Genomic DNA, 27,950 nt, shown 5'->3' with positions numbered 1-27,950 from the left:
TGCCACCCACCTCACCAATGAAGTGACTCTGGGCATCTTCCCCCCCCCCCCCGTCCTCCTCTTCATTGTGTTACCATATCCCTTTTACATAAAATAACAGAGATTGAAAATGTAACCTTAGAGTTAATGGCAGAGTTAATCTGCTCCTTGAATTTTGCTATGCTGATTCATGTCGGTTGCACTGCAAAGAGCCTTTGGGGGTTTTTCAGACCCCTTTCAGACAGGCTTCAGGACAGGATATGGGACAAAGCAGCACTTATTGGAATGATGGAAAAGATTGGGCAAGGGGGGGGTGGCATGGCACATTTCGTTCTTCTTTGTTTTCTGTGATTTCTCAGTAGCTTTCAATACCAACAATTGTGACACTCTCTGGACCAGTCAGGGGTGCTGATTCCAGTCAACATCTGGGTCCAATCCAGGTGTTGGTCACTATCAAATCCTGCATGGCATGAAGCCGGGTTAAATATGGAGCCTTTTTATAATTGCTTTTGCCTGGTTCACTACACTATACAATACACTGGGGATGTTCCAGATCCCATCTATTAAACTCTGCCAATTACTGAGATGCAAAAAGTGAGATATTTCGGCCACAGCGATTTCCCTTTGGAATATCATATATCCACTGAGATTCATTTGGCTCCTACTCTGCTGGCGCTTGGTAAATTCTTGAAGATTCAGAAGCTCCCCTGGCAGGGAGTGTGCAGGTTGGTGAGCTTGTCAAAGCAGGGTGTTTATTTCCCCCCTGACATTCCTGTGGTTCTATAGTTTGTGTTAGATTGCCCTTGGATGAAGTGACATTATTGTATTATTGATGATGGTTGGTTTCCAATGCCATATTCACTGGGCAAAGTTGCAATTTTGAGATGGGCAGATTTACAAATTGATAAATATTAAATAAGCTTATAATCATCTCCTGGACTGTAATAGTGGAAATATTGAGGATTGTTTGGTTGAGTAGCTGGGGTTAGTGAAGCAGACTATTGTGTTAAAAATCCACGTAAGCACCTGATTGGCCAACTTAGGAAAAGGGAATGTTCATTAATCTTTTTTTCTGACTTAGCAGAACAATGTCTTCTGTCACCTTTTTAAGACGCAAGGGCACTCTCACAAAGAACGTACGCTATGAAAGGAAATGATTATGTGCCACCTAAGACCGGCCCTGGCCAGAATCCAAGGTGCAGCTAGAGACAGAAGGAACTAAAATTTACAAAAAGATGCCCTGCTAGATAATGCCAGAGCCTAAAAATATGAATGTGTATATATTTAAATGATGTTATATCAAAAATGTTTTCATTTAAGCCAAGTCAATTATGCTACTGGTAGTACAAAAATAATACAAATCTGATGATGTTTTTATGGGCCTTCTTCATTTTGAAGGAAGTCAACCCATAGATCTTCTGAGACAATAGTTTATTTCCTAACAGGAAGCAAAGCCTGATTTCTTTTCCTTTAGTTTGTGGCTATCATGCTTCGTTGCCAATTTATTGTTGCGAGTCTTCTGTTTATTTTTTAAACAGAATTCACTACAGGGAAAAGGCGGGGAAAGAAAAGAAAAACAAGGTTTTTGAGCAACAGTGTCTGCAAATAAAGATATTGAAGAACATTTTGAATGTCTTTGTTTAAATATGTTTTATGATTATTCATTGAAAACAGAAAACAAAGAAGTAATATTTACCAACACTATTATATATTTACACAGCCATTGTTTTCTTTATGTGAATGTTCCCTGGATGCTTTATTATGAAATACGCCACTTGCCTCCATTCCATTACATTTTGCAATGACAGGCAGCTTTTAAAAAGTACACTCACAATTGTGCGAAGTGATTGGAACCATTTCTCAGAAAATGGTTCGCCCAATTTTTTTTAAAGGCATTACAACCACAGAACACACATATTGCAAAGTTCCATTATGAAGCTTTTCTATTGATCTTTTCCAATAAATTATGTTATGGAGTTTAGGAAAAACACATTGGAGTAGTTATGTCTAGAGAGAGTTTATTGAAATAAAAACTGAAGGTTAGTCATGGCTCCTGTCCTGTTAATTTCAAAGCAATTTCTAAACATGCAAATTTTCATATTTTGCTTCAGATCAGGGGGGAAAAAACCAAATTCCATTGGCATCACCCAAGTAAACTCTGAAAAGTGTGTGTGTGTGTGTGTGTGTGTGCAAAATAGCATACCAGCCACTCCTTATTCATACATTATATTCTGGAATAAGGTCTTGCTCTAAAACTGCAATAAAAAGCAGCTGCATAAAGTTAATTAAACCATGATATAATTTAATTATAGTTCTGGAACTGCCTACTTGTGATAGGACCTAACTGATTTGATAGGACCTTGCTGATCTTGTGTTAAAAAGCAACAAAACCCCTAAGCAGCGACAGTCTGCTTAGAATATGGATGGGAGATCACCAAAGAATCCTAAGCTCCTCCCACGTAAGAAATTCTAAAAATACTCTGAAATAAGGCAATGATGAATATGATTCAACGGTGAATGTGTTTGAGGCTTCACATTGGAAAGACTCAAGTGAGTGATTATCTCAACTCTAAACTAGTTGTAGTTAATATAAATTTATAATTAACAGGTTTTTATGCCAAAATTTTCTGTTGTGGTTCTGCAAGTGTTGTCCAGTATGGATAAACCAGATAGGAATCATAACCGGTTGAGCTAATCCTACTTTAATGTGATGTAAATGACAGAATTTTGCAAGGCTGAAAGTAGAATCCTTTCCACTCACCTCCTTTGCAGCGTGAGAAACAGGAGAGGATCCCTTCTGAGCCTCTCGCCCCACCCGCTATCCAGTTCTGGGCTGGGCTGTCTTACATTTGACTGTTCCCTTGTCGCCTCCTTTTGCCCAGACTCCCAAGGTCATTACAAGAGTTGACTGCACGATTCACAGTACGGACGCTTATTTATTGGACTTAAAACAATTGGAGATTTTGGATGCTTTTAAATGATGCTTTTCTGTGATTTTTCACAATATTTTAGAACAGGGGTGTCAAAGTGGTGTCACATTGTAGCATGATATATTGTGACTCCCCCCCCCCCTTTTCGCTAAAACAGGGGCGGACATGGCCAGTATCTGGTGCATCCGGCCCTCGGGCCCTGAGTTTGACACCCCTGTTTTAGAGGTCAAAACAACACGATTTTCAATGTGTCAATCTTTTTTTCTCACTGCTTCGTCTTTTTTTCTTTACAGGAAAATATATGTTTAGGAAAAGATAGAATAGCTGCACGATGCTATTTGTCATCAGCATTAGGAGCCTCTATTTGGAAGTGCCTACATTGCTTATTAAGGCTACTGATGTTTGCTTAGATTGTCATAATTTGTTTAGAATTTCAAATTGCAATGGTCAAATTGTTGCTTTGTCATTTTGAACAGTCCCTCATGCAGCGCGAGATCTGGTTAGTAAACAAGCAAATACTACTAGAGCATTAGGAGTCTTATGTAATCACCAATTCCTTTGGGGCTACAGGAGCCAATAAAGTGGGTAGAAGCTGTTAGGATGAATACGTAATTAATATCAAAAAGGGCCTTTGCTAGAAGAGAGTCCTGGGATAAATATGATAGAAGGCCTTTGCCTGGTGTGACATTGCTAGAATAATATGCTGCTTTATCAGCCTGCCGACTGCTATAAATCTGCTACAAAGGTCATTCTTGGTGACCTTACCTGAGCTCTGGAAAAACATGTCCAAAAGTAATGGAGTATTATAGAAATAATCGCTTCAAAATATACTTCAAGTTAGTAAATAGTTGAAATATCATGTGTTAGATTTAAATCCACCTTCCCTCAGTTGTCTTCTTTCCTGAAATGTTCAGTGCAGTAAAGATACAGAGATTTCAATAAAGAAGAACGGATCGCTTGTTTTCTTGCAAATCTTTCATAGGATCCCTCAAAAAAGCCCCCCCCCCCCGGAAATTTGACTCTTGTAATAATTTTTACTATGCTTTTGATTTTTTAATGTTATTCTACATTATTTTGTTGGCTGTTTAATTTTACTAGGCATTGCATTTTTACTGACTTTTTTCCCTAAAGGTGTGGGAGACAAATATAAAAAATAAGCACCAGATTTTTACTCATTTTTGGAAGAAAATTTTAAGCTAAGATGCTTAAAGGCCTAGGAAGCTGACTCTCCTAATCAAACCAAAGCAAATCAAATTAATCAGTGGCCCTTACGCAACTGTGGCAAACGGATGCATGCAAATCCTTGACAAGTACAGTAAATAATAGCTATCTTCTGCTATATGATACAGTCTTTGGAACATATAATCAATAGAATTAAATGAAAATTTTCATCAGTTTGGTTTTAATTAAGTTTTTATTCATTTGTGAAAATACTATTTTTAAATAGAACTAATAAAATACAGAAAAGGAAACATGAGCATTAAGTGACTAATTAAAGTCACATAAAGCATTTCACCTTCATTGACTTCAAGCCAAGAATTATGCATAGATGAAGTGAAAAGGCAACATGAAAATCATCACATTTGTGCAACTTTCAAGCAATGTTTTTAAAACTAATATAATCAAAATCAAATGCTTACAAAAAGAAATAGGTATATATTGTTTACGGGAAGACTGACACGTATCAAAGTAGTGATACATGAAAAATGCAAATAATAAGTTGTCAAGCAAATATTCACAAAGAAAATTATATTTTAAAAATCTACAAAAGCACATCAATAAATTATATTAAAATTTAATAATTGCCTTTAGGTATTAAGTAGTTCTGCTTTAGGAAAACATGGACATAAACCAGCCAAAGTGAAGGACACTTATATCCCATGAATTTTGGTAACATACAGAAACCAATGTAATCGTGTGCAACTTTTGATAGGCTCTGTGCGTGTTTATAAAAGAAGATCCATAGCTTTAATATACTAGGCAATACCTTACATATCTCAAATTTTCACTTTAGGCCTGATCTTTGGATGGTTTTTCCTCCTTCCAAAGTACACAGGATCCAGAATTAAGACCAGACAGACCATATTGCACATTACTGCACACAAAAGGATCCAGCCGAGCAACGGATGGCATTTGAGGGTTTCTATGGTGAGCCTTCACTCAATATATAAATTGGAGTGGAGGTCAGAGAGGAATGACTTGTGGTCTGGGGGTTTTGTGAAGGCTGTTTTAAAGGATTGCCAGTCACGGTTTCAGCCAATGAAGAGAAGAGCTTTTGTAAGAGTGGGGCCAAACCATCCGTATCAGTTCCGCTTCTCAGGTAGATCAGCTTCATCCTCACAACTCGTTATTAATACTGCCACAGCTGAAGCCAACACATAGGATGCAGATGTGGAGTTTGTTTTACAATAGGATTTAGTTTTGTAAATCTACCCATCCTTGTCTATATAACTATAGGACAAATGTGTGAATATGGAATTAAACTGGACATCCCAGAAATGACATCAAGGTGAGATACAGGCACTTGACAGGTATAATATGCAAGGCAGAACTTCTGTCTGTCACAGTATAAAAAGGGTTTGATAAATGGTAAGTAAGAAAACATATTTAACTCTCTTAAGTTTCGCTCCTGGATTTGTTTTTATGTCGCATCTTAACGCCAACATACTTTTGCTTCTTTTGTATGGTTATCTTCCCTAAACTGTAAACCAAAGAGATCTTTGCATAAAGAAAATGGCTGCATTACTTTCAATTAATTTAAAGAAATTAGGGCACAGACTAGACATAGGCAGTAAATCACTTTTAACAGAATATGCATATTTGTACAATTTTCTCTGAATTTTAAAGGGGTCTTAATATACTTTTACTTTCAGTGGTTTGGATACTCTATTTTAATTTTCCCAAAGAAATGTTTTTATAAATTCTAAGTTCAGCTATAATGCTACTATAAAATCCCATTCCTGCATAGCAACCGTCTTTAGGCTACAATTTGGTATTTGAAAAGAAAAATATTTTTTTGTCTACCATTCCTCAACATAGGACTGATGCCAGTAGCTTGAAATACAATTGTCAATAGAAAAAAGAAAAGCACAAAAGGAATTGTTATTAGCCCACTTTCAAGATTCAGGCTGGTTGTGTCAGCCTCGTCCACCACAATTTTACAATCGGCACTTGATCACAAGATACTGCGTGGCATAAGGGCATCTCGAAATGCAATAGAGCAGCAAGGAAAAATTCTGTATACTCAAAGACATAAGACATGGTGGACGAAGTGTGGTGTGACTGAGAGATAACTTATCTCTGGATTGTAGCCATAATTTGTGTCTGTGTAGTATGATATTTCATTTTTTAATATAATATGAAGCTTTTACCTGGAGGGAGGAATTATACCTTGGAAATGTTCTGCATAGTTATAAAACAGTCTTGTAAAAAAACCTGATTCTTAACAAAGAAATTTTGAACATAGACTTTTAGTTTCTATATTGCTAAACAGCCCGTTCGATAAGCAGCGTCATGCAGGCTCAATATCGGTTTCAAGTAAGGATTGGTAACTAAGAGGCAAGAAATAGGCTACCATCCTCAATTAGATACTCATTTTGCAGAACCTGAAATCAAATAATAACAATCAAAGTTTTCTAAGGATGTGGAAGAAAACAGTAAATTTCTCTAACCAAACATTTCTATAACAAACTGTTATAATTCAAGGCACTTTTAATATTTTCTTCATTTTTGAAATCAGTAGTACTAGTAGTTAGCTGAGCAATGGCTCTTTGGTAGCTTCTCATTTAACTGTAACTCTCTTCTCCAATTCAAAATTACTGGATTCCATTCACAAGGACATATGTGTAAAACAACTTTTACCAAGTTTTAATCTCTAGTCTTTGAGGGAACTTCATACATGGAGCAGTCAGAAGACTGGAAAAGATGCTTATAATGAAGAATGCAAAAAAAAGCATTTACCTAATGTGTTTCCTTGTTGATTTGAAGGAAGTTGTTCAAACAAATTCATTGAATCTCTTTCTCCTCTCATGGGGGCACAAATGCATACAAAAGCACAGTGTCTTCTATCATGCTAAGCGCATACATGGGACAATTTTCAATAAATGTATGTATAAAAATATCCTGTTGGGGAAAGAACCCCCAGATTAAGGTTAAGAGTACGTTTCTTCTGTCCTCCTCGCACTGTGAAAAATTCTTCTTCTTTAGTAATAAAGTTAGCAGCAGCCAGCAAAAAAATTGTGTAAGAGCAAATTAAACTAAGCATTTGTAGATAGCCAAGACAGAACGTTTGTCTCCATGAAGAGGTAAAGAAAGAGCACAACCAGTTAAACCTTACATAGCAGCAAAGATAAAGAGGATCATGTGGACAAAGAATACAAGGACAAAGATTGAAAAGCAATTAGTCTATAAAAGGACTGTGCATAAACTGAGTGATAACACTTCTTATAGGCCAGACTTTAGGAAAGGCTTGATTTCTTAAGTTTTCTAAATAATGCAACAGCCTAGAAATACCTCATAATATGCAATGTTATCATCAGCAATGATGGTAATACATACAATGACTCAGCTGAGTAGCAACCTGAAAAGTTTCCATATTATTCAAATTTGCTCAGATAAAGAGCTTTTGCTTCTATTTTTGATACAAAGTGGAGTCATACAATATGCAACTACTTTTGTAAGAATTTGTGCTTAGGCTGACATCCAAGTTGTATTTGCAATATATAATTCAGGATGATTGCACTTCTGCTTTAGCTGAGTGATGGTTCGACACCACCATATGCAGAAGCATTATTAACATTCAGAAAGATTTTATTTTGTTGCAAACATGCATCTGTGGCATGTGCGCAACAGAAGAAAAACATTGGTGTTCTTGCACTTCATGTTTGGTTTGGTATTTTAGAAAAATGCAGAAGTTTGGCAGGTCAAAATGTCCATCTTAAGAACCATTATAAAGCCGGAACGATGAGGTATCAGCTATAAACTAGCATTTTCACAAAACAGGGAAATCATTCAAAAAATTTACCTGAAGTTCAAGAAACCTAAATCTTACATTAACGCACTCAATATTCAACCAGTGTATACAATCGTTTCAGTTCTTAAAGAGCAACTCAAGATAAGACAGTGTGAATGTGGAAATTATAGGCACAAAGTTGGTATTAAACTTTGTTCAGTGAGGAAATAGGAGGTCTAAGAAACCAATGAGTCAACTATTAAAGAATTTGAATAATGCAGTTCTGCAAAAAGATGCGGTGTTTTGATTTGGTTTAAGTGCAGACATAAATCATCTAACCTAAAACAATGTCTGGAACATTCCACGTCTTTTGCAGATACATGCAGAACAAAGCTTGCACTTTTTCCTATGGAACTGGGTGGAGCCGAGTATTCTGGGGTTGGTGACAGCATGAGTGGGAGAGGTTCATAATATCCTAGGTGTAGCCTAGAGAGGCAGGTACTCATCATCCCAGATTCAGACTGGCTCTTCTTGCAGAAAAACACGGAATATACACTGAAGCCGAAACGCTCTGCTTTGTCACAAGTAACCCTTTATATGCCGTCATTCTAGCTCTTCCCAGTTATCAGTGAGGTTACCTTTGCTCTGCCGCCTGATGCTGACCAACCTCCCGGCTGATTTAATGCTCCACCTTGAACTATTATTCCCTGAGCTTGCCAGGTTCGTGTACTTGGTTGAGCCTTTGGTTTCATCTTCCCAGCCTGACCAAGATGAAGAGTCACTGAGAGTATTTTCTGCGTCATTGAGGTGGTCGCCGGCAGGAATCTGGGGAGGGTCCCATCCTTCAATCTCATCGGGCTTCCTGGAATGGAGGTTCTGTTTTATCACCAAGCTGTCCCAAAATCCACCTTTCTTTTCTGACTTCAAATCTTCTTTAAGTTTCATATTTGTTCTGGGTGACAATAAATAGTTTTATTGGGAATCGTGTGAAAAGGGGAGATATTTAATTGTCTAGGTCAGAGTAGATTAACATTGTTTTATCACTGGATGAAAGATGATGATTAGGATGGTTTTTCCAATATCTTCCTCTTACCATTCAAATTTCACTGAATATATTTAGCTCATTTAAGCATTTATTTTTATATTTCCATCTTTTAAAAAACGGCTAAAGGCAAAAAAGGGTTAACAAAAGAGTAACCAGAATAGTAAAAATTAAAAGTAATTAATTTGCAAGCCCTTCGATTTCTATGAATTGGCAGCTTTAGCTGTATTGGTGGGAATGCCAGTTTTTTCCCCATGTCCATCTATAACAATCACAGCTCCAATTCAATGCAAATCTTTAAACAGAATGTTTTGTTAACAAAACCGGTACAGAATTTAAGTGTATATTGTCTAATTTTCTGGAATCTTAGTTACTTTCTCCTGATTTATTGCCTTGATTCTAGCTTCAATAATTTGAGTAAACTTACTACAAGATAAGCTTGGTACATTTAGTATCATTTTACGCTCCATTACATACATACCCTTTAGATTTTGGAGATCTACATCCTGTTAATAATTGTTGTTCATCATCTTTATTAAATATGGAGGTGACTTCTTTCCAACCCCGGAAACCGGCACCTTGAACCTAATAATGAATAATATAATAAAAAATATTTATAAATAATTCCATGAAATATGGCAACACTGTAGAAAAGTTTTAATAGTTAAAGTATATTGTCTTTCATAAGTTTAATTTGAAATTCTATTGTATCTTAGTTGCAACTTGTTTTAAAGCAATTGTTGTGCAATAATAAGGCATTAATAGTAATAAACCCTTAAATTCCCTAAAAGATTTCTATGCTAATTTCTTCCGGCTTTACGTTTTAAAGAATCTGAGAAAAACATTAGATTCAGATTCAGCCTATGTCTCAAGTGGAGACTGGCAGTCTGCTGCTCGCAACTCTGCACAATAGTCACTGACCTCCAAATATAATTTCACAAATTAAAATGTGTATTTTTTAAAAACGTTAAAAGTGCCAAATTCTCATGACATTTCTACCACTTTATTTTTTTTAAATTACTACATTGGTGTTCCTAATCTGCTTTAATATTTATACGGTCCAGAAAACAATAGCAATGCTTTAGTCATCAATCTAAATATTGCATAGTAATTTTGTAAGTTTTTTAACCTATACTGCTCAAGAATTAGATATGTTAGATTTGTGCTTTAGAGAAAATTACTTGCTTAGATCTACAAATAAAACAAATAAATATTATAAGTAACCATTCACCCGGATCAGGATCAGAAACTTCTCACCCCGATGTTGTGGGATGTAGCAGAGGTCCTGAGCCACTAGAGGCTTTTGAGTCTGGTTGAAATTGAACCCCCGAGTAAGGTACTCGTTGTTCCCTGTGCAGATGAATCTTAAAACTTCTTCAGTCATAATTCTGAAGAGAGTGTACGTCTCTTGAGAGAGAGAAAGATCTGCATATTGGAAAGCCCTTGATCTCACGGCTGTTCCGAAGCGCATGACGGCCAGCAAGCACTTTGCCCAGCTTCAGTTGAGCCCCACCCTGACACAGGCGGCCCCGGCCATGAGGGCTCACGTTTATCCCAGGGGGGACTTGTATGCTACACTTAACATCATTACCTAAACAGTGCAGGCTGCCTTTGCACACAACTCGGAAAGTATGACTGGTGCGAAATACAGCAAACTAACTTGCAAATTACTCATCATGCTCACGTAAGACATGCCTTACAATCATTGCATTGGACGCTATTAAATTTCTCTGTGCAATTCAAAGTCTTGGATTTAATCCATAGATGTTTATATGGCTCAGCATTTACGGACTTACAATCTCCTCCTAATGGGGATGGCACATCCAATTTATCTGCACAGTACATAATTCTCACCAAGACTTTTGCTTATTCTCAGATTTGTATGTAGGTGGGGAGGAACACAAACAGTGGTTTTCAGCTGTGGGCCCCACTTTATAGAATGGCTGCCCTCTGGATGTCAGGCCAGCATCCTCCTCACTGCTGGTCTTTCAGAATCCACTGGAGATTGAATTGTCCCAGAAGGCATTTGGGGAATGAAAACTATCACCATTCTGTTAATTGGATTGCTGTGGATTGCCAAGAATTGGGTGAAATTCAAGGGCCATACAAGTCTAATAAATTATTAAATAAACATTAAAAATGAATCATTATTTGCATTACTGCTTTTGTTTATTCTGATGTTTTGTCTCTGAGAATAGTTTTACACTACTGTATACTGGTGAAAGTCATTTGTGATTCAGCAGTATAAAAAATATAAAAAATAAATTATCCTTGTTCTTGTCTGAAATATGAAATCAGTTCATCATATCAGCAGTCAGAATTATGCCATTTTATATATAAGAGTCCAGCTGTGCCTCACTCTGCCTTCCTGGAATATAGCAGAGAATCCATTTTTATTTCTTAGTCAGTTTTAAAAATCTGCTGATTATAATGGGTTTTGCAAAAAATTTGTAAATGTTGAAGCATTGTAAATTTGTAAAGAGAATTTCATGGTTGCTGGCTTTCTATACTAAATTTAAATGATAACATTATTTGGGTAGGAAGAAATGTTTAACTGACTGCAACAAGAGGAATCTCAAGTAAACATTAGAGCATGACATTTAAAAAACTAAAAGAACTTCGAGCCATCCCACTCCAGTCTTCTTTGGTCTCCCTTGGCGGGAAAAAAACCCTTAGTGCTTTTATGTAACACTGAGTCCTCACTCTATTACAATATACTATAATGCTGCATATATTAGACATTTGTGTGCTACTGTTTTAGTGATGCTTCTGATTAACAAATACATGTAGGGAAGTTCAGTCTCGTCTGGTAGCAACTTTTGTTTTAGGAAACATTCAAAAATTCTATTGCAGGATGTACTTATACATCAAAGGAAAATTTTTAAGTTGGCCTCTTCCTGGAATGTTAAAACAGTTTCCCTGTAGTTTGTTTATGCATGTTGGGGGAGAATAATACATTTTATGACTTAAATGAAATTCCTGTTATTTAAGTGATCACTTTCCATATTAAAATGCACCATATGAGACAAAATATAGCATAATTGTATATCATAATACAACACATTATAAGATGTAATATGTACATATATTCAAACTTTTTTTAAAAACGTTTTTTATTTTATTAACTTTATTTATGTTAAATTATACTTTAAAAATGTAGCAGAAAAAAGGCACGTTTCTTCTGAACCATTTTCACAAAACAATTACATGGCATTTTGTAATTCAATATGCTGTATAACCATTGTCTACGCTATTGCTATGTTCATCCATCAGTAGATCTCTGTCTCTATATTCAAAGACATAAAGATAATGAAATCTATTAATTCATAATTCTTAACCAGCTGAATCTTATTATGAAATCTTTTGTTCACATGCTAACTATCAAACCATTTACAATATTAACATTAATCATGTTATTATGGTTCATCGCACAGTCAGACAGGATTCAGATAGCATTTAGTATCTACCTACTGAGTCCTTCCCAAGGATCTGGGAGAGGAAGATGTTGATGTTTGATAGAGGGATCATCGCAGGATGAAAGCTGTTCTGAGTAAAGCTGCCTTTGGCAATTGACTCATGGTGAATTTGTAAATGCTGATGATATTCAAGTCGTACTTCAGTTGTTTTGGGATTGCACCAAGGTGCCTATTTCTATTTGCCTTCTTTTGCCACAGTTGTTCAATTCCTAAGTCTTTGCATTTTGCTATCTTTTCCAGTTCTTTCTCATCTATTCTGCCGTCTCCAGGTACTGCCACATCCATTATCCAGAGTTTTCTGTCTAATTATCGACAATTGCTAATAAGAAAGACAAAAAAACTCTGGATAATGCCTATAGGTTTGAATTCTAGATCCCAGAGTACTCCAGCTTTTTCATTTTCTATAGCTTTCTTTATTTTATGGTCCCACCAGGCAATGGTATTTCTTGCAGATCTTCCAGTGCAGCATTGTTATTATTATTTTCCCATATTTTTTTTTAGTATAAGACACACTCCCCTCCCTCTAAAAGTGGTGCGCCTTATACAGTGAATGTTGTGAAAGCCACGCCCATCCACTGGCGCATTTTCATCCTCTACGCATCATGTTTTCGGCCTCCGCACACTGTTTTTGACCCGTTCCAGGCTGCGGGGATCGCCACAGCCCGTTGCCACTTCTGCATCTCACATTTTTGGCCTCCGCGCATTGCGTTTTTGGCCTCTGCATGCTCTGTTTTTTGATCCATTCCAGGCTGCGGAGATTGCCACAGTACATCATCGCCAATCGCCGCCTCCATGTGTAACAATTTAGGCCTCTGCATTCACTTTGGCCTCTGCACATCACATTTTCAGCTGGTTCCAGCTACCTGGTGATGGGCTGCGGCGATCCACACAGCCTGCAACAGTTGATTGGGGGTATTATGGGAGGAATACCTGCTCGTGTCGAGTCCGGCTGCAATAACGTGCTGAAGCTGACCAGACTGTTTGCTGCAAGGATGCTACCTTAGATGGATACTAAGGGATGCTGGTAGGCAGAGGGAGATTTTTTGTCCTCCCCCAAAACTAATGTATGTCTTATACTCCGGAGCGTCTTATACTCCAAAAAATATGGTATTAATTTATTAATTTATTTATTCTTATGGTATTTACATGGTCACCCAACTTGCATCCAGTGATTCTGGTGGCTTACATTAAAATCCATAATGTAACCATAGGCATCTCTCTCTCTCTCTCTGGCACACACACACACATGTACTGAGTGTGCAGCTTGCTTATGTACAGTGTTGGTGGAGGTGTGGTTCCTTCATTAGGGGATGTTTTCTACTTGATTGTCTGGGTGTTGGTTGCTGGAGCAGATACGTTGTCTTTTTTGTTTCCTTCTTAGCTTTTCTATTGCCTTTTTAAAATGATATGTAAATGAGGTGTATCTCTATGTGGCTATTGATGGCTGATTTATCTAAATGCCAATTTTCCAGCAATTCCCGGAATCTTTTTGGATTTAGCTTGGTCTGGGATGCTTATAATTTCCCAACTGAAACTATGTTGAAGCCTGTCCATGTGCTGTGACATTAAGAAGTTTTCATCATGCCTCTCGAGAGCTTTTGGTGTGCATAGATGTGGCTCTACTGCTGTCTCTCCCACATAATGGCTGTTATAGTTCTTACACTCTATGTTGTACATGAGTTTTTGTCTCCTGGATTACTGGGTCTTTTTGTTTACTTAAGATATTTGGAAGGGCTTTGGTTGGTTTGTGTGCCACCGTCATGCCATGAGGTTGTAACAATCTATGTGTGGCAGTCCCTTATCCCTTTCATAGCATGTCTTGGCTTGTGCTATAGTGGCTTGAGTAGTCAGGCGCTTTTTGATAACGTTGTGTAGGTATTCATTTTGTCAACAGATGTTGTATGGGCGATCTGCTTCATTTTTCCGGTCCTCTGGATTGCTGCAATGTGTTCGTACTCATCTGAATAATAACCATACAGACTTCTCTTGTGGGAGTTGGGATATCATGGAGCACTTGGTTAGCATGGTTTGCTTTTCAGAAGGTTTGCTCTCCTAATCAAGGAACTGTGGGGGAGGAAACTACACCCCAACACTGGCAAGGTAAGCTATTATACATAAACAAGAAGCAAACTCAACACTCACTAGCAATGAGGATGTTATCTAGTTGGGTAATAAAACATCATCAAGGAAACAACCAAGCTCAGAGTGCACCAAGTACTCCCCTGTCAATAATACGTCCCCCCCCCCCCCCGCAACTGCTGAAGATTTGTTGCATATTTAGAGAAGGTGATGATTTTGGCTTGGGCAAAATTTACAATCAATTCCTTCTTGTTGCCATATGGAGTGGTTGCAAAGCTCTCTTCAGGCTTACTGGAGCCACAGATAAAATTGCAGCATCAACGGGTGTACAAAAATATACTGATACAGCTACACATTTGTTTAGGAAAACGAAAGCATGCTTCCTTAGATGAGGCCTCAATAATTTACGTATTAAATGAAACTGCAGTCAATACACATTTGATTAACTCATTTCCTTATAGATATTACTTTAGTGACGTGTCCATGATTGCTATACTGCATTTTCAGTCTTGCAGCCTCATAAATTTTAAATACCAAAAGCCGCAGACATTTTTCTACTGAAGTGTTTTTAAAGTGTTAGTACAGCTAGTCCTCCACTTACAACCACAACTGGGCCCATAATCTGAGTTGTTGAATGAAGCAGTCATTAAGTAAGGCACCATGTGATTGCTTTGTTTAAAGACCGCCATCTTGGATCTCCCAATAGCAGTCTTTAGGTGACTATGCACTTCACCTTAAGTGGTGCATAGGGGAGAGAAGACCCAAGATCCTTAATGGGGGGCAGGAAAAAGGCCAAGGTCTCCCACCATGCTTGGGAGACCTGGGCCCTCTCCATGCCCCACTGTAGAGAACAATCCCAAGAATGCCGGAATTTGCTAGCATTCTCATCAGATTTGAGGTATCCATTCCTCGAACATGCCATAAAAGGGACCTGAAATCTGGCAATAATTCTAGGGAACGTTACTGTTCTGTAATGCTCAGAATGCTGCCCTTTGTTCGTGTTTTCCCCTTCCCTCCAGAGGGGAAAAACTGTACCAAATTCTTCTGGAGGGAAAAATGCTAACATTTCCTTTGTCAGCCTAATACTAGCCTTCACTAGATTCACTCCAAAAAGCAACAGGGTTTCTATGCTTGGATTGGCACAATCAGACATTGCCAGGATTCTATTATAGCCTTCATTTTTTGTCATGGTTTAACTGTTTATATGTTTTTGGATTTCTGTAAGTCAGATGTTGAACAAAAACAGCTTTTTCTTTATACAGTTAGAAATGTACGGCATCTTGGCACTCATGATCAAGCCAAATATGGTGCAGATTTGTATGTTTTCTGGAAATGAAGAATTGCGACGTTGTTAACATTTGCTGAAACGACTTAATTATAGCAATCCAGCATAGCATCATCCAATGCATCAACTCTGCAGGCTCTGATGCAATCAAACTTGACAATCATGACTTCTTGCTGAGGAATCATTCAATGCAAGAGGGACAGAAGTCCTCCATTGCAACTGCATTACAACAAGGTCATAACTGTAAGCTATCGAAAATCCTCAAAGCTAAAGTGCCCAAGAAGTGGCTGCTTTTAAGACAATTGCTACAATAAACTTTGAAAAGTGGGGGATTAAGTTCTGCAACAGCCCAGAATAATTATTTACACAATAAAATAAAGATGGCCTATCCAAGGATTACTTTGACAGATTTCCTCATTGCATTACTAAAATAGGATTTTCTTTAATACTGCAAGGCATAATCTGCTTTCTAGTTTTGTTTTTTTAACCCTCAAAATATTTACATACAGAAAATTTCACAAACAGGTTTAAGGACCAGTTCTTACACATAAAAAGGTAAAGATGACCTTGAGTTTGAAAGTCTTTGTGACTCATGTAATTTTCATTGCAATATTTGTTACAGAATTAGTTTACTATTGCCTTCTTCCAGATTTGTTTTCCCAATCTCCCAATCTATTCAACAGCTCTGGAATTAGTACGTGGTCCCCCATTAGAACCGGAATGGGAATGGGAATGGGAGTGGAACACAATACAATAGAATATTTGGCCAAGTGAAATTTGTCTCTTGTGCAGAAGCTCTGAGTGTATATGCAAAGCAACAGATTAATATCATCATCATCATCATCATCATCATCATCTTTATAATCAACAACAGTAATGAAGGTAAGTACCAAAGGGATCTGACCCTGCTTAGATTCGGAGAACAGTTAAAATCAGCTAGATGCTGCCATATGCTAAATGGATTAAACAGCTAAATTCTCCAAAATAAATCTATCTATCCAGCAGAAAAATTGATTATGTAGCATTAAAATTTAGATCACCAAAGCAAAGAAATTAGAGTTAGTATCATACACAACCTCCTAACATAAAGAACATAAACTGACGTTTTATTTTGTTATGAAAAAATATACAGTGTTTCCCCGAAGATAGGAACCCGCCCGAAATAAGCACATGGCCTTCTTTTCGGGGAGGTCTTATTATTTTGGAGGTGCAGGAGGCGGTGAGTGTGGTCACCTCATGGCTGCTGCTGCGTTGCAATATTATCAGGCAGAGCTTATTTTGGGGAGGGGGCTTATTTTAGCGCTCAATAAGCCCTGATTGGGCTTATTATCTGAGGAGGTCTTATTTTCAGGGAAACAGGATACTTAATAATACAATAGTAAGAATGTAAAGATTAATAGAAAATATAATAAATCATCTTGTTACAGTCATAACAAAGAAATCTTGCTTGAACAAATAGTGGTGTGCTTAAAAGATTCCCAACAGGAGAAATCCAAAATAAAGTTTAAATTCACATCTCAAAAATAAACAAACCTTTGTTGCGAGTTGTGAAACAGAAGATGTTACTTCATCCTGAAGACATGAATCCTTGTTCTTAGTCTAAAAAAGAATAAATAACTATAAATTTCAAGAGAGTTTAACAAATGTTTGTGATGAATAAGAAATAACAAGAATAGTTAATATTGTATAAAGATACTATTGGCATATAAATAATGTACTTGGTCCATATTCAATTTCCTCTCCTATTGTTTTGTTAAAAACAGATCTTTCCGTGGCAAAACATTCATCAGCACATGCCGCTTGGACAAAGAAGGGAAGCATCCAAATAAACTTAGTAATATAGACCAAATTCTTCACTGAATTTGGATTACAATATATCTACTACTATGCTAGCTGAACATCTGAGGAAACACATACCTGAAAGAATAAATACAGAATATACACAGACCAGAGATTACGTTCCGAAAAGAAAGATGAAAGATAACAGAGGTATCATAAATGTCATAGAATTCATCAATATTATGGAAAAAGAAGGCGGCAGTAATGTTTCTAGACTTGGAAAAAGCCTTTGACAATTTGGAACAGGCTGTTTTTACTAGAGGTCTTAAACAGAATTAATCCTGGATAAGAATTTGAAACGTATGGAGAATACATAGCCAAGGCAAGCAGCAAAGATGAAATACTCTCCGCAGGCTTTTCAATTAACTAAGACACAAAGCAAGGATGTCCACTGTCCCCTTTACTTTTTGTGACTAGTCTGGAAGTCATGACAAGATATGAAAAGATCATAGATAATTGGAACGAATAAGAAATACAGGATAATATGAAATGCTATGCACTTGATGTAGTACTAAAAAGTAGTACAACATGATTATAAGCACAAAACTCCATAGTTGATGAAAGTAATAAAATATTTGGTTGCTTTTATGAATATAAAATCAATTAAAGAAAAAAAGATAATAACAACAAGGTGTTTAGTTTACAAAGAAGAAAATGTGAAAAAGAGACTGGCTGTGAGATAATAAAAGATCCAATGAAATATTTAGGAGTTTACCTGACAGGATGCAACAAAGACCTATTTGAAAACAATTACACCAATGACTTTTTTTACTTTAAGCAAAATTATAGTAAGAAAGATCCAAACATATATGCCAACACAACATATCTGTGCTCAAGAAATAGATTGAAGGCATTGCTAGAATTGCTTAATGAAGAATAATGACAAGAATCAATCTGGCAATTGAAAAAGAAAAATAGAATTGGGAAACTAAAATTGAACAAGGAGGGAATGGGAAAAAATTTCCACAGGAAAAGTTTAAACAAATCCAAATAGGAATGGCTCCCTCATATACTGTATAGCTTATCATAAAGGAAGGCAAGCTAAGTTGCTTGGAATATGAAGAAAAGGGGGAAGTTTTTTTAAAAAAATATATCAAAATGATCCAAATAGAAATAAACAATAATTTATTTATTTATTAAATATATTTATATGTCACCCAATCCCGAAGGACTCCGGGCGGCTTACAAAAAATATAAGAAAAAACACATAACGATTTTAAAAAAAACAATTCACAAACAACAAACACCCTCATAAATCCATTCTAGTCGGGGCTGGACCTCAACAGTGATAATCATAGATGTCCAAAGTATAGTATAAAAATATTCAAGTAGCAATTTGCAGCTAGGGGAGAAAAGGGGAGGAAGAAGAAGAGAGAGCTACCAGAATACTTTTTTAATGTAATTTTTAAAATCTTTTTATCAAAATTATAATCATCATTTCTGTCTGTATACACATTCTTTTCCTTTCTCTTTGTTTGGGGATTTAGAAGTGTGGCTATACAAAAGAGGAGGATTGAAGTAAGATCGCAACTGGGACAGACAGAAAGAGATCTATTAAGAATAGAAGTGCCAATTCCCACTTCTAGTCTAAAATCTGGTTCCTGCACTTCTGGATGCTAGATTACTGACATTTTCCACTTTAAGCTGTTAATGCTCAATGTAAAGTCCGTGTTCTATAAGATCCAACTTCTCAGCATCACAGTCAAGGAAGAATGGGGGGAAATCTGTCCTATATGAATGAGGACTAGTTGAGTGATACTGTGCGTAATCTGCTTTACTGAGTTTCAACTATTTCAGCAACCATTTCTCTTCTTGAGAAAGAGATGAAGAGCAATGATATTGGGTTTATGATTGATACCAGATGCTTTGCTCTACGGGTTACTGGATATACACACACTTGTATTTAAAGGTTGGGATTAAATTGCTGCAAATATACCTTATTATTTATAGAAGTAAATAAAAATGTGTGCATGTATATAACTAATAGTTAACGAAGAATAATTTGAATTGTTTCCCTAGAAATTAAGTACTTTATTAGTATATTAACAAACTTTATATTAATTAGTATCAAATCGGATATCACCATATTTTGCAAAGTGCCTTTTTATGCTGGCAGCATCTTCACCCGGAGTAGATCTCATTAGTTCTCATAAATTAAGTTACTCAGGTTAAGCCTGCTTGACAAGCTGTGCCTCCTTCCTAGAGAGTTCTAATAAAAATACAGCTGAAGGAAATGGCATCCAATAGTTTTTGTTTTCTATCAATTTTTGAGGTAAGCCACACATGAAGGGGCAAATGGATTAGGACAAAAGAAGAATCTGGCCACTCTTCTTCTTCCCATTCAAGTCAAGTTCCAGCTCACACTCATAGTTCTCACTGTGAACAATAATAATTATGCAACCAAAAACCAAGTGAAATTAAACAGCAACAACAGCAAAATAATCATAAGGAAAACTGGGCTGCTTCTTACAGAGAAGTTTGCAAATTTACAAATACCCCCAACTTTAAATCAAAAGATTTACATACTCAAATGAACTTTATTTAAATAATTCTGCATTCATTTCAGTGGACGAAGCAAAATTTTATATGTATATATTCATACTTCTCTTGTAATTTTCAAAGACCATGCATGCAAGTAACATCCATGTGGCATATTTTAATGGCCTAATTTACTGTAAGCTAGTAATCTAATGTTATGCTCTATGGTCAAACTACTGTATTTCTTTCACTAAACATTCAAAGGATAAGACTTATTTCAGCATTCCTGAGGTTCAGCTTGTCTTATGCTGTTTAATACTTTGGTAACAAGCTTTCAGTAACAGCAACTGTGCCAGTTCCTTCAATATTTCTAGAGGAATGTACACACACATTTTTTCCTAGAATATTATTTTAAAATGTACAAGTACTCAAGGGATTAATTAAACCAGAACACAGCTCTCTTTATAGAGATTAAACTTTAAGACTACTTTTTGTCTCTTTCATTTATATTAAATAATAATCATTCATTTCATTGTTTATGTTGTGGTAGGAAATGCAAATTACTTCATACAATCTTGCAAATCCAGACTGTCAAATCTGAAGTCTGCTACATTGATTGAAATCTGTTTGAGGTAATAATTGGATTTCCTAAACACAGGCACACACACATATATAGACACACATATATAATGCAAATGTCCTCTTCCTTTTTCTATTTAAAACATTAATTGCTGTCATTTAAGAATTTATTGGCTGACAGGCAGGGAGGGAGGGAGGGAGGATGGATTTTTGATAATATCTGCTAGCTTCACCCAAGGAAACTCAATTGGGAAGCTGGCAGAGAGTTGAAAATTTCCCCCACGGCTCTTTTGCCCACCTTTGGCCATTAGGTTTCTCTGTTCAGGTAAGGAATTGACCCAATTGGTCATCACTTTTATCCAGTTTCTGTTTGGAAATCATTATGAGGGAGATTTTGTTTTTGTTTTTTAAAAAGACTCAGGAGGAAATATTTGGATTAACAAATCTACAAATATTACAGAATCTGTATGTACAAACATTTCTGCTGGGAAAAAAAACATAGTTTCAGTATATAAAGCTATGTAAATAAAACTACATAATTCTACTCCCTATTAGAACATGAGGAAAAGAAAAATATTTATTGTATTTAGGAAGGGCTCGACAGTTGTGGTTGCCTAAGATAAAAACATCTCACTGAACACTAAAAAAAGGTCAATGTTTGGTTTAGCTTGTGACACCTTGACATGTGTAATTCCAAGCAAACGTTTCCCAAGCAGAAAATAAGAACAATCATTTAAGAAATTTTTCTTCATAAAAGGATGCCTCCGAATAGTAATTTGTGGCAACAAGTGGCAACTAAATTATCTATTACTGTACTTTCTGCTAGAAAACTTCTTGTATGCAACTGACACTCTTGACTATACACTATGAATACAGGAAAAAAATATATATTATTTCCAGCCTTTTAAAAATATTTAATTACTCCTTGAAAGAAAAGATTTTCTTTACAGATGGAAACTGCTGGAAAATCTCAGCAGTGGCTCATTACTACAGTACAAAAATCAGAAATGTTTGATCCTGCGTGCAAGATCAAATCTTTTGAGCAAGAAAAACAAGGTGAACAAAATCTAGTTCAGGTGTAGCTTCAAAAGGGTGTAAAATATCTCAGGTTACCTGCCTGAAGGACAAGGAAGAATTTAGATGTAATTCAAGATCAGTATATATATATATCCAGATTTGCATGATTATTTATTTCTTATGAAGAATCTGAGTGGCATTTTAGATTCAAACTAGTCTAAATACACAGACTATTTCAAAAGGAATTCAATGACATTTTTGTTAACAAGTAGAAGGGAAAAATTACAAGTGATAATACATAAAGGCAAATAGCAACCCCTTTCCAGGTAGGTTTTTTCCCCATGGAGGATTAAATGGCATCTTTTTGGTTTCATGCATTTTCTCAAACCCTCATTTCTTCCTTTTTATAGATATTAAAGTGTTTGCTGACAGAATAGCATTCTTTCTAATAGTATACTAGATAATGTACACGAATGTCACCAAGATAGGGAAGTATCCTGAATTTACAAAATACCCTCCAAATCATCAATTCAAAATCTATTTTTAAAATAAGGCATATAAATATTATAGATATTTAGCTACTTGCAGACATTTCTGGTTTTTAATTCAAAACATGGGAGATAAAGTTGAAGGAAACTATGGAAAGAATTGGAACCATGGACGGGAAAACTCCTACGAGAGAGAGGAGAACTAAACTTTACTTTTTTGCTCAGGTCCTACTGCTGAAGTTAAGAAATGAAATGAATAATCCAAACACAGATGAACATGCCTACATAATCCAATTTTCAGTTTACTTGTACTGTATTTTGTCCCAAAATCTTATTTCCCAATTTATATCAGTTATTTAAGTGTAAAAATATTTAACTCTATAAAATTGGCTTCATTCTTTTGATATTCTTTACTAAAATCCACCAAAAAGCATTATCTACTTCTCTCAGTGTATATACTAAGGTTTCTTCAATTAATGTAAAATCTAAGCGTCATAGTTTTAAGAGCCATGGTGGTGCAGTGATGGCACAGTGGTTAGTATGTAGTATTGCAGGCTAACTCTGCCTACAACTAGGAGTTTGATCCAGACCAGCTCAAGGTTGACTCAGCCGCCCATTCAGATTGTTGGGAGCAATATGCTGACCATCCAAATTATATACTGTGACTGTGCAAATATTTCCGGCCATTTTATTTTTCCTTTTATTAATTTACAGATAGCAGCCCATCTTTAGAATTATACTTTTTATACTTTTAATTAGTTTTTAATATTTATAAGACAAATGGGTTTTTTTTTAGAAATTTAAAAATTCCTGCCAGAGCAGTTATTTGTTTGACAAATCACTGACAGTTTATGCAGGTTGAAATGAGGGACAGAGGTGTCTCAACAACTTTTTATAGATATGATTCACTAACAAGAAACTCTGGACCAAGCACAAATAAAGCAGCTACAATCTTGCTGAGTTAACATTGTTATGTCCAATATGAGAAAAGAATAGACAGCAATCCCGTAATTCTTCATTCCAGTGCATGCAAGAATATGAAAGAGTCCCACAGAAAGTCAGAAACTGCTACAGTAGATTTCTGTTGGATCACTGCAGCTGTGCATGCAATTATGCAGCCAGGTTCTAATTTTATATACTGTGACTGTGCAAATCCTTTGAAGGAAATGCTTACAGCATGCAGAACTGCACACAAAACATGTGTCTTTAAATTATTAAAATGACCGTGTTTTTTGTTCAAAGAACATTACAGAAGAGTTCAAAAAGTCATCTCATATGAGAACAGTCTTAAACCTTAGGTTTAGCCATTAAAAGAGAAAAAAAGTGGCTTAAAATGGGATAAAATCCAATCTTCATTTTAAGAAAGTTTAAGATGACAGATATCCAGTGAACCTTTGATAGAAGAAAAAAGGAACTGTTCCAAAAAGGAAGAAGACTTAGTCAAAAATAAGTAGAAGAATCGTGAAGTATATGACCTCTCTCATAAAGAATCCATTCTCCTAAATCAGAGGCCATTAAATTATAATGTGATTTAAATGCATTGAGGAAGATAGTAAAGAGGATAAAAAGGTTTAATAAAATGTAGAATTACTGTAATAAATTTCGTAAACATGCTGAACTATAGGAAACTGGGCCACAAATAGGTGTTCTGAACAAATAAATAAAAAATCAGATATATTTAAAGAAAATGTACATTCGAAAAATAGAAAAGGTTTGTGTTACTATTAGCAGGTGGAAAAATTGCATGGTTATTCAAACCAGGTATATTGGGATCAACAAGCAAACAATACAGAAAAAGTTCCATGCCTTTAATACTCCAGGGCTGCCAAATCTACTTCCAATAAGGACTTTTAAGTACATATAGCAGGAATAAGAGCCCTAACAATGTTAATGGCGCCTCCTTTCACAAAACCAGGGTCAACTTCTTTCTAACTATAGAGTCAGTTGGGCATTTGATCCCACCCTTTAAGCTCTTAGAAACTGAGAGTGTGTCACTATCAGAGTTGATATATGACAGAAACATCTGGACACAAAATATAAAAAATATAGCTTTAGGAAACAAATTTCTTTACCAACTCTGCTACTTTTATAAGAGCGCTTATGGCCTTAATGGGCAGGATCAGCCTTTAGCCTCCTGGATCCTCTATTACTCACATGCAATATTATACAGGTAGCCAAGATCAAACCACAGCCGCTTATCCTGAAGAAACTCAATCACAGCTGAAATGTATAAAGACATCAGGCTGGTCAGACATAAATGCTTCAAATGTTGGGTGACCAAACATTCACCTGTTCTTCAGACGGCCTCAGTTTCCTCAGCAGGAACACTGGGCTTTCTGGGGTGCTACAACCACTGCCTATACAAAAAAGGCCAAAATGTTTTACGTAGACTGATCCATGCTCAATGACAACCCTCCTAAAGGTACGTGATCAACAGATGGAATAAAATATCAACCAAGAAGGAAAGGAGCTCGTGACTATCAAATCTGGGAGAAAAACCGTGCAATTCAGTTAAAGTGGGCATCCTTTTTAGATAGATAATCCATATTGTTACAAGAAAACTACATACATATTAATGAAGTTAATACAAGTCAAAGTTGACTCAAAGGAGACTTTATGTCTACGTAGGTGTTTTTCTGAATGTTTTAGTGTACTTAGGGATTTATGAATACAAGAAAGCAAACACTTTAAGTTACAGGTAGCATTTAAAGCACAAATTAATACAGGAAAATCATGTTAGACCTCATAGCCTATAACTATCCCTAAATAGGGAAGGCATTACATCAACATTCAGAAACAGACTATTTCTTGTCATAATAATATATAGCTAATATCTTACATCTCTCAAAAATACATGTAACATGTTGCTAAAAGTTTTGAGCATGGGTAGAGAGATAATACTAAACAAGCTCTTTATGGTAGGGAGAGTACAGGTAGGGAAAAAACCAAACAGTTATTTGTTACAAATTAAAGCCAAGGTTGAACTTTCCCAGTTTTCAAAAACTAGGAAAACCCAGTTTCTGAACGATTGTTTCAGGAAAAGCTGTTATATTTAATAAAGTTATGACCAAGTTAAAGTGAATAATTACATGGCATTACTGGGTCTGTTTATGCTGGAGTATAAAATGGTGCAGGTGTCTCAAAGAGGTCTCTTTCCTTTTTTCACCCCTGTTTCCTAGTCTTCATTTAAGTAAGGGAAACATGCACTCGCCTTGCTCAGAATGCAAGGTTAATAATATCTGCACAGGTAAAGCACATGGCCAAATGAGCAAGGACATCAGTTACTTCATCAAAGGCGCAAAGAAGATGACAAAATAACTGCTTCTTGCAAAATAATGTGAGCTTATTTCTTACTAATAAAATGGTAATTTGGGACATGTTGCTTGCACTGAATAGGTTCCAACTACAAAAAAATCTGAGAAATTACCTCTATTGTAATTTATTCAGGTATATTATTTACCAACTGCTAATAAGCAATAGCACTTAAACTTATATAGCACTTCACAGTGCTTTCCAGCCCTCTCTAAATGATTTTCAGAATCAGCCCATTGCCTCCAAAAAATCTGGGTGCTCATTTTACCGACCTCAGAAGGGTGGAATGTATTTATAAATTTTTAATGTGGCAATAAGTAATTTATGTTATATTATATGTTTTAAAATTATAATTTTAAATCAACACTAAATATTCTGCATAATTGCTTGGATAATATATTTTGTACATTTCTCTATTTTCATCAGAAATTAATCTCTTAAAGATAATTCAAGTAACATTTAATTCATTTAATTTTAAATGAATTAATGTGTTTAAATTAATAAAATATTTAAGCTCAACCTCAAGTGACCTATATTTACTTTATTAATGTTGTTACAGTATTCCCTTTCAATAAACAAACCTATTATCTTTTAAAATATTATTATAATAGAAGCCTAGAAAAGTATAACTCACATTGCAATCCTGAATAAACAGGTTTTAAAGTTCCATCATTGTAACTGCCATTAAGTTCAAAGGAGTGACTTTGAGATAAATGAATATAATGCTGCAATATGCCACATAGCAATCCGAGTTAGTAAGCCCCCTCTGAAATAAGGATACACAGCTTTGAAAAGATTAGACATTGTACCTAGGTTTCCCTTTTAAGGTCCTAAAATTGCACACCTATAGTTACAATCCTAAATAAACTTGACTTCACTAAACAATAGGGAGCTTATGTTAGTATAAAGTAATATGAACAATGACTAAAGAAATTTTAAAAAATGGAACTTTGATGTTATATATGCTGATAGTAGCAAGAACATTCTGGGCACAAAAAAGGAAGGATACTTTGATCCCCACAATGGACAAATGGCTGCAAAAGTGTTGATGGAGTTAGCAGAGATAACTAAACTGACTGCTTTGATTAAAGAAAAGAACACGATTTTATTTCTACTTACAAACTGCTTTTAGACTTTGTTCTTGAGGTGGAAAAAATGAAACTTTGATTTGGGGTTTTACTAATTAGATAAGTTTGTTATAGAAATGGCTATTATATAATAGTAAAAAGCTGAGGTTGTATATTATTGCCTTATTCTATGTGCCAAAAAGGGTTGGAAGTTTTTCTTTTTCTTTCCTCCTACACTTTTTTTCCTCTTCCCCTTTTCCTCCCCTATTTCCCAATTTTTCATTTCTCTTTGTATTTCTGTATTTTATATTTTGCTAAAGAAAATTTGAGAAAAAGTAGAGAAAAATTAATGTAAAAATCTTATATGCTTTTAACCTTACCACAAGCTATTGCAAAAATTTTAAAGAAGGAACACAAACGAACAGGTTCAAAATGTGTGTGTTCACAAACCTGTCTCCAAGTGCTATTAAATGCAGATCATGTAGATTCTATAAGAGTGATAAAAAGTATTTTCATATATATATTGACAATGGGCTAGCGTGCTGAAGGGCAACAAGATTTGACCTCAAGTTTTAAGATTCCCTGCTTTGAACATAACGGTGAGAACTTCTACAGTGAGCTCTTTCAGAGCTCCTTATTTTTTGTTATGTTCAACCAATGTAAGGTGTAATTTGACTCACTTGTATCTAATGAAAAGTATAATTGGACGCCTTAACTCAAAAGCACAGAGAAAAGTTCTCCAAGCATTCAGCAGAGCTTTAGCACTGCCGAGTGGGGCGTTTTTAGGGAAAGACTGAAAAGAGCTTTCCAGAGGATAATCAGCAGTATGGCACATACCAGTTCCTTCTTGCCACAAGCCTCACTATTAAGGCATCCGAGGGGAACAGAAAGCGATTGCTCATAATGCCAGATCAGAGTTATTAGAAAGAAAGAAAGAAAGAAAGAAAGAAAGAAAGAAAGAAAGAAAGAAAGAAAGAAAGAAAGAAAGAAAGAAAGAAAGAAAGAAAGACGCTTGGCCTGGGTAAAGGCCAGAGGTAGAAAAAGCAAAGTCTGTGAACGAGAACAAAAGGGGACAGAAACATTAAAAGCAGCGTTTCTCAACTTTGGCCCCTTGAAGATGTCCGGACTTCAACTCCCAGGATTCCCCAGCCGGCACTCACTCCATGCATTGGCTGGCTGGGGAATCCTGGGAGTTGAAGTCCGGACATCTTCAAGGGGCCAAGGGTTGAGAAAGGCTGCTGATTGAAGCTCTTGGGGGCCGCGGAGTCAGCAGCGCTGGGGGGACTTTTACCTGAGCCGAGACGGTCCCTGCTGGCGGCGGCGGCGGCGGGGGCGGCGGCCTTTCCTGCCGGCGGCCGTCTTCTTCCTCGGGGGAATCGTCCAGGAGGACTTTGCTGCTCTTGTTGAGCTTCCACATGACGAGCGGAG

General features: G+C 36.1%; 1 protein-coding gene across 3 annotated transcripts; it reads right to left on the bottom strand.

Annotated features, from left to right (window-relative positions):
- Positions 1-63: 63 nt before the first annotated feature.
- On the bottom strand, positions 64-27,950 carry TDRP (testis development related protein). 3 transcript variants are annotated; one of them, XM_087718990.1, is made up of 5 exons: positions 27,814-27,950; positions 17,276-17,341; positions 9,384-9,487; positions 8,499-8,812; positions 64-1,523 (listed from the first exon to the last, which is right to left on the bottom strand). In XM_087718990.1, the coding sequence occupies exons 1-5, from the start codon at positions 27,937-27,939 to the stop codon at positions 1,510-1,512; spliced, it is 624 nt and encodes a 207-aa protein (XP_087575116.1). In that variant the 5' UTR covers positions 27,940-27,950; the 3' UTR covers positions 64-1,509. The 3 variants fall into 3 exon arrangements, with proteins under 3 accessions (XP_087575116.1, XP_013924088.2, XP_087575117.1); XM_014068613.2 differs by lacking the exon at positions 64-1,523 and having other exon boundaries at positions 5,895-8,812; XM_087718991.1 differs by lacking the exon at positions 64-1,523 and having other exon boundaries at positions 5,895-8,722.

Source organism: Thamnophis sirtalis, unplaced genomic scaffold (assembly GCF_051295495.1).
Source record: "Thamnophis sirtalis isolate CommonGarterSnake01/CBP01778 unplaced genomic scaffold, rThaSir2_p1.2 scaffold_6, whole genome shotgun sequence".
Classification (NCBI taxonomy): domain Eukaryota; kingdom Metazoa; phylum Chordata; class Lepidosauria; order Squamata; family Natricidae; genus Thamnophis; species Thamnophis sirtalis.
The sequence above is the reverse complement of the archived record's forward strand: the minus strand, read 5'-3'. Positions and strand labels throughout refer to the sequence as shown.

Bases quoted from the DNA above. Each gene is read 5' to 3' on its own strand.
- TDRP (XM_014068613.2), bottom strand. From the start codon at position 27,939: ATGTGGAAGCTCAACAAGAGCAGCAAAGTCCTCCTGGACGATTCCCCC. The intron at 17,342-27,813 runs GTAAAAGTCCCC...ATTCTTTTTTAG, and splicing joins CAGGGACCGTCTCGGCTCAG to ACTAAGAACAAGGATTCATG. The intron at 9,488-17,275 runs GTTTGTTTATTT...ATTCATTATTAG, and splicing joins TTTCACAACTCGCAACAAAG to GTTCAAGGTGCCGGTTTCCG.